General features: G+C 33.2%; 1 protein-coding gene across 1 annotated transcript; it reads left to right on the top strand.

The window, feature by feature from the left end:
• Positions 1–633: 633 nt before the first annotated feature.
• Positions 634–7,222, top strand: LOC143058164 (uncharacterized). The gene is made up of 3 exons (XM_076231628.1): positions 634–890; positions 2,325–2,431; positions 5,972–7,222. Exons 1-3 carry the CDS (start codon positions 776–778, stop codon positions 7,220–7,222), a joined length of 1,473 nt encoding a protein of 490 aa, XP_076087743.1. The 5' UTR covers positions 634–775.
• The last annotated feature ends 268 nt before the right edge of the window (positions 7,223–7,490 follow it).

A 7,490-nucleotide genomic window follows, 5' to 3' on the forward strand; every position in this document is an offset into this window, starting at 1 on the left:
ATATGTATATGACATGTTATCCTAGAAAACGGATTTTGAAAAGTTTAAACTTTTGTAAAATAAACTACTATGGCAGATTGGTATACATATCCAGTCAAGCAAAGAAATTTATAGTTAAAACGTGATCAGTTATAATATACAATTAATATTTTGTGTAGTTGACTTTTGCCAGACGTCTTATTACTAGCACTTTCCAAACATAGAAATCTATTTCAAACATAACATCTATCTGTAGAATAACATTTTTGTTAAAGTAAAATTGTGTGATACGCCATTTGAATGATCGATATATTTAATAGTTAACAATAAATAACACTTGTCTTTTTTATTCATTTATTCAGGCAGTGGTGATATTTTAACGAAATTACTACTCGGAGATCCCGATTTACAAGATCAACAACATGAACAGTCGTTTACGGACTATTGGAACCAACTCGACAATGACAATGAAGATGGTGTTAAAGATGTGCAGCAAACGTCTATTGTCAAACAAGGCAATGAATCAATCAATTCGGTGGCAGATCAACAGATTTCTACCGCATCAAAACCTACAGAAGAAACGTCTATACCTAGACAGATTCCTAGTGTCAGTCATGCAAGAAACCCACCTGTATCTGGTTTCAAGGCTTTTTTTGGAAAACTTTTTCAGAAACGATCGTCATACACTGCCCGCTCTATTCAAGACAATCTACTGGATAAGATAAAGAAGCAATCTTTCAAGATAGATATAGCCCCATCCGATTTGGTAGATTTTGGCGGACAAAAATCGTTTGACATGACACATCAGTTATTCATTCAACACAGAGGAACATTTATTCTGATGTTCGATGGAAGAAAAGGCCTTTATACAGAATTGGAGGAATATCCACAAGGAAATATTACAGCAGCATGTAGGTTATTTCATATATAACAACACACTTGTTAGTTGGATGAATATATAAAAAGGAGCAAAACATACATAGTTCCTTCTCTAATTCTTACACGATTTATCCCTTTCCTGAAATGTTGATTATTTTTATGTAATCAACGTGTGGATAGTTTGATCTCAGTTCTTCATTCGTCAACATTCGATTATTACGTCGAATTTTTTTTTGCTATCCTCTGAATTTACTATAATGACGGCACGAAAAAAGGCGACCATGTCTGATGACGTCACATAGAAAGAACACATCTTTTTGCAGCTCATTTGAAAAAAATATTGAAATTGTCTGCATATTCTTTAAAATTAGAGAAACAGATTCAACCACCAAATCTCGTGTCATACGATACTTATCAACACTCACTCTCGGCGAGCCTCGTGTTTGAAATATGAAAATCTAAATGTTTCGAGAGGATAAATATCGTATCAAACGAGATGCAGTGGAAGAATCTATTTTTAGCCGTTTTTGTTACAACTTTCTTTAAATTTCAGATCGTAATGCTCTACAACTTTATATTTGACGAAGCTTTCCAATTCGTTTAATTCGAGTGTCACATACTTCATCATCAACTATACTTTTGTTTTCCGTGACATATTTGCAATACATTCGATAGATGTTTTCTTTACATATTGACAAACAAATAAATTTCGATTAGCACAATTGAAATATGAAACTATGGTTCTTAATTTCTGTGTCATTTAGTATCTTTATATGTGTTTGCCTGATTGTGATGTAATGATATCACACTACTAAATGACAAGATATAATATCTTCCCTCCATTTAAATGCACACAGATAAAAAAATATATAAATATGTAAATGATGTACCACCATGTTCGCGAGGTTAGTGTAATACCAACTGTGTTGACGCTCAATATCGATATATGTATGTCACATTCGTTTTAAGTACTGCAAATTACTGAATTGAAACCTCACTAACCATTGACACATTGCAATCATATAAGATATTTAATCGAATATAATTGCTGTTTACACTTTGATCTGTTTTATAAGCGTACCCCATACAATTATAACTATGAATATATACTTTTCTCACTAAAAAACAAATTGTTTAACTCATAAAGTTTGAATGCTAGTTACTAATAGTCTTATTTTGTTGATAAAACATGTACGAAATGACAGATGGGTTTTGGTTACAAGTCAAACTCTTAATGTTGTTTCGTAAATCACAACTTTGTTTTTTAACTGTTAAGGTCGATATCTTTTAGTGTTGTTTTTATCTTTCTTTTGAACAATTTTCGCTTTGTTAACACAATTTACGTCAGTGTAAAATGCCAGTTGCTCTTTTTGTTGTAGAATCAATTGTACATGCCGTAACTGCTATAAATCACAACATCAACTGATTTCTGAATTTTTAACGTATACCATATTATTTATTAACAGCCATTTTGGAACATTGGATTAATTCTGTATTGACCTACTGTTACAAAAGCGACGACAAAATGCCAAGAATTGTGTTTGCTGCCTCACATAGTGATAAGTTTCCGGAGGTGAGTCTTTGTCGGTCCAATTTTATTTGAACACATTTTCAGATAATTTGTGAATTAACCTTCAGAATCATAGATTATCTGTCTCCTCAATTTTGAAATGCATTACGTGGAATCTTATGCTTGATCTATTGCATACTATATATATACGTTTTCCTTTTTTGCAGTGATAATTTGATACAATCTTGATTATAACACTTCTAAAGACGGTCGTGAATAAACGTATTTAGACTTTTAATATTAAGCTGAATTTTGTCTCTGAATGACCTTAGATTTGCTCCAAATAGTTTTCTAACGGCAAGCTTAATTCTCTTTTTAAATCTGATGTCAGATATTTTGATAATTGATATGTCAAAGTTAATGTTAACCTGTGTGATTTCACCTAATTGCGAATACAGTAGTACACGTGTAAAAACGGGTATTGTTTGCCGATGGATTTGTCATTCTGATTGATTGTTGGACTGCATAATTACATTGAAATAGATAGATTAGCAGAGAAACAGAGTTCTGTCCTTTGTAAATATACGTTATTTTTTGAGCAGCAGAAAAAATAATTTAAATTCCTTGTTTTGGATATTGATAAGTAAGAAACAGGTAAGTAAACTTTTTTTAGGTAGAAAATCAATTAAACACGTTACCATAAAGGGACAGATATAGAAAATGGGGCATTGTATATCGCTATCTTGAAGGGTGAGTCTGTCCTTCCTCTCAGAACAAGCCTAGGTCGCTTAATTTGAAGTCCGCCTATTTGCTGACAATAACCGTACACCATGCTTTCATTGTAAGTTGCTCGGTTATTCATATCAATGTAAAGATCGTCCAAAAATTATAAATAAGCGAAGGTGCTATGACTGTGCTGCTATTGGTCATTTAGCTAATGATTACCCGAATGAACCGTATTGCTCTTACTGCAATATAAAATGGCACCCTAGAATCAAGATTCTCGTTTTTATATAGATTAGACCGTTGGTTTTCCTGTTTGAATGGTTTAACTCTTGTAATTTTGGGGCCCTTTATAGCTTGTTGTTCGTTGTGAGCCAAGGCTCCATGATGAATGCCGTACCTTGGCCTATATTGGTTTACTTTTATAAATTGTCATTTAGATGGAGAGTTGTCGCATTGGTACTCATACCACATCTTCCTAAACCTAAATAGTAAGCATGGCCCGGAAATAATTGAGGGTAGACAAAAAAACTAAGATAGGCGCACACGCATACACACATTCAGTTTGTGATAACAACAATTTTTTAATGGGGGAAAATGACTCTACTGATAAGTACTCTAAACGGCCTTATTGGCGCCTCCAATCGTACAGGACTCGGCAATATTGATGCAAAATTATAAAATGCTTCGAAATGGGGTGCAAATCTCACATTGGTCTTTATAGCATCATACCACGTAAAGGTTACAGTGTGCAAATAAACAATATATAACTGCTTTATGTTTTGTTTTCAATGAATTTTAAACAGTATTAATGGTTATCAAATGTCCATCATAGTAGTGTTATTCAAAGACATTTTTTTATAAAAAACAATTCGAGTAATTGTTTGCTGGCTGAACGAAACGCTGAATTTGATTATTGTCCGTTTAATGACATTGATAAGCAATTACAGAAGAGAGAAGATATGCAATGTACACTATCATGAATATTTAGAAAACTTTTTGTCACAAAAACAAACAGCAAAAACCTAAACATCATTAAAACACCATCGACTTAATAACGCGAAAGTATCATTAATTGGTGCATGTTTAGAGTAAAATAAACAAACTAATCGTTTCACTTGAACTTCTGAGGGGAACTTCAATTTATGTTGTTGATATGTTTTATCTTAATTCGCGAATATATCTTATATGATTTGCATATTAGGGAATACGTTAATATGATTGGTCGAGAGGACTTTCGGTATTTGATCTTGACGTTGGTTATTTTTCGATAGACGACGTTGACCGAACTTCTTTTCGTAACCAATGTAAACAAGATTGCAGCGATGATAAAACCGACGTTAACAAATTGTTTTTCACTACACGTTAATCCTTAAAGAAAATAATACACAAAGACATTTGATTGAATGGTTATAAGAGTTTTTGCAGTCTATTTTTTATCAGATACGAAATTTCATTGTGTTCATATTTTGCGTTAACCAACACATATATTCATGCACAAAGCCTATTCAATTACATTGATATACAATTTACGTGTGTAATGAGTGTAGAAAAATATATTCCCTACACATGCTACAGTCTGTATCTTTATTATGAAAGAATGATAAGGATTAAAGATGTTCGCTGCTCAGTTTAAAAATAAATAACTTTTAAAAAACTAGTATGTATTGAAGGGAATAAAATGAGGAATAAAAAAGCAAAAAGAAATATAGGGGTTCGTGTGCTTTTTTTCGAGAAATAATCCAATGGAATTTTGGCGGGAAAATGTTCTCTCTTGATTTCCATAGCTTTATCATTGACCAGTTAAAGGTCTCAAATACTATTAAAAAATAAGAAAAATTTTATAAGACTTTTACAAGTAACTTATCATTATACATGTTAAAGATTTATAAAAAGAAAAATAGGGGTTCATGGGAATTTTTTTTAAGGCATTCAAATGGATAAAACCAGAGGATTCCGAAAATCTGACTAAAATTCCAAATCATGACAAGCAGACATCCTTAAACGCCTTTGTAAAGGAATGTATTGATGCATAAACTGGATCAAGTCACTCACAAACATACCATAAAAGTCCTTCTGACTTTCATTTGTTTGCGACTGAATTGGTCGAGTTTAAAAAGGCGTTTAATCCTACAAAGTCCGTTTATGTGGCTCCTTATGAATCATGTTTCCTTTATAATTTGTTGCTGTGCTTTGGTGTATAAATGTTACACACTTACATCTTACTAATATACCCATACAAACGAGATTTGAAATTAAAAGGATGAGTCAGGTTTTACTTTATGTTTTAAGTCAAACTGGTACATATGTTTTTAAGATAAAGACATAAAAAATGCATTTTGTATCCTTTTCCCTCAATTCTGTCTATTGATTTTAATACAGTCAGAATGATTATTAGATATATATAGGTAGGTAGATACTTTCGTCTTTTAAAAACTAAATGCAAATAACAGTTAACAGAGAAACATACAATATCACCGCAAGGGCAATACAAACATATCATACTGTCACATTTCAAATCTTATTCGATAAACTGCTTCCTGGCCTAACTTGACTCTGAATTTGATTATTGTCCGTTCAATGATTTCTATAGAAGATGACAGAACAGAACGATGGAAACTACATGTACACTCAGCCCTACATTTTAATTGACAACAGCATTCAGAAAGATATGTTTATAATGAGTTGTTCCATATGCTGTTAAGCAGCAATGAATGCTGGACTAGGACATTTCCCTGCAAAGTGAAAAAATCGTCAATGACTCTTTGCGTATTTCTTAACGTTAAAAATAATAATAAGAATTAAAATAATTTCAATCGATGCGAAGTAACTTAAAAAGGAACAATCATTGTTCACTTACACTTTTTATATTATCGACAGGATGGAAAAGAGAAGCTTGCCCTACAATTCCAAAAGGAGCTGACGAAAATGTTCTCAACGCATAAATTTCAGGAACACATAAAATATGACGAAGTATTCTTTATAAATGCAACAGATGTCAACGACCTTCACATTGATCGGCTAAAGGATACATTAGTTGAAATTGCCTTCCAGCAGTCAACATGGGGACAAAGAATGCCCATTGTCTGGGTACCTCTTGATTTACAGATATCAGATATGAGAGCAGATGGAGTAAAACTGATTACGAGAGCAAGGCTTTTGGAGATGAACTATTCAAATAATGAATTTGCCCTGAGTGAGAGAAGAGTAGAAGATTTTCTACTTGTTCAACATTCAATAGGAAAGCTCTTGTTCTTTGATGAACCAGCTTTAAGAGATTTCATTGTCATTCAACCTACTGCAATGGTCAATATCCTGAGAGCCTTCATCACGGACAAAATGTTTTGGCCGAAACAAAGAACAATTCGAAATATTTTGGAGACTTTATCATCAGCTGGAGTATTGAAGAAATCAGAACTGTTTACTCTCTGGTCGCAACAAGCTTTCAAAGATATTCTGACGGATACCAGGTCAAAAGAATATATGGTACACGTGCTTCTTCATCTTGATATCCTAGTTGAACCGAAACGATACACAGGAATGGATACAAATATCGATTCATTCTTGGTACCATGCATCGTTAAAGAAAAGATACCCTCACAAATTCAGCAAAATGCAACAAGTGACAGAACAATTTGTATAGCATATCGTCTGAAGGAGACAGAGTTGCCATCTGCTTTGTCATACAAGCTGATAGGTGCTGCAATCAGCATCTGGCCTTTGAAAAGAATAGATTCACGCTACTGTCTCTTTTTTCAAGCTGCTGTTATGGATGCTGATGAAACAAACGAGCTTCACATTCTCGTCGAAGGACAAAGAATTGTTCTATATCTTGTAAATAAAGTTTCAAAGCAGCTTATATCACCAGATTTAGCAACAACTACTCAAGAGTGCCTGACTTTGGCATTAGGACGGATTATTCAATTCTACAGTCGCTGTTGTGGTAGACAAGAATACCAATCGTCTCCAGATCTGTTCGAGTTAGAGGTAGGAGAAATATGCAGAGGTGAAACGTGTTTCATACCTTTAACAGATGCACAAAGTCGAGAGCATTGGAGATGCAAGAACGGGGAAATGCATGAAACGAAATGTTCTTTGAGTTGGTTTTTTGATAAGGTTAGTGATGTTTGATGATCAAATTAGTATAGAAAGATTAAATAAAAAAGAAATCTCCTCAAAATATCGATTATCTTTCATGTTAACGTGTTCTTTTCTTATTGATATGTATATTATACATGTGATTTGAAAAGATTTTTTTTGGATGCACGACATTCGTAAATTGTTGTTTTAACTGTTACAGAACTCGGTCGATGCCTTTGTCTGTGGAATATTAGTCCCCGAGAGTATTTTTAGCCCTATAGACAGTAAAGACTTATAACCAACCTTCTTAATTCTTCCG

Source organism: Mytilus galloprovincialis, chromosome 14 (assembly GCF_965363235.1).
Source record: "Mytilus galloprovincialis chromosome 14, xbMytGall1.hap1.1, whole genome shotgun sequence".
Classification (NCBI taxonomy): domain Eukaryota; kingdom Metazoa; phylum Mollusca; class Bivalvia; order Mytilida; family Mytilidae; genus Mytilus; species Mytilus galloprovincialis.

What these genes read in the sequence shown, in the direction of transcription:
- LOC143058164 (XM_076231628.1), top strand. Translation starts at nt 776, where the DNA reads ATGACACATCAGTTATTCATTCAACACAGAGGAACATTTATTCTGATG. An exon ending in AGGAAATATTACAGCAGCAT is followed by an intron (nt 891 to 2,324) that starts GTAGGTTATTTC and finishes ATTTATTAACAG; the next exon opens with CCATTTTGGAACATTGGATT. An exon ending in ATAGTGATAAGTTTCCGGAG is followed by an intron (nt 2,432 to 5,971) that starts GTGAGTCTTTGT and finishes TATTATCGACAG; the next exon opens with GATGGAAAAGAGAAGCTTGC.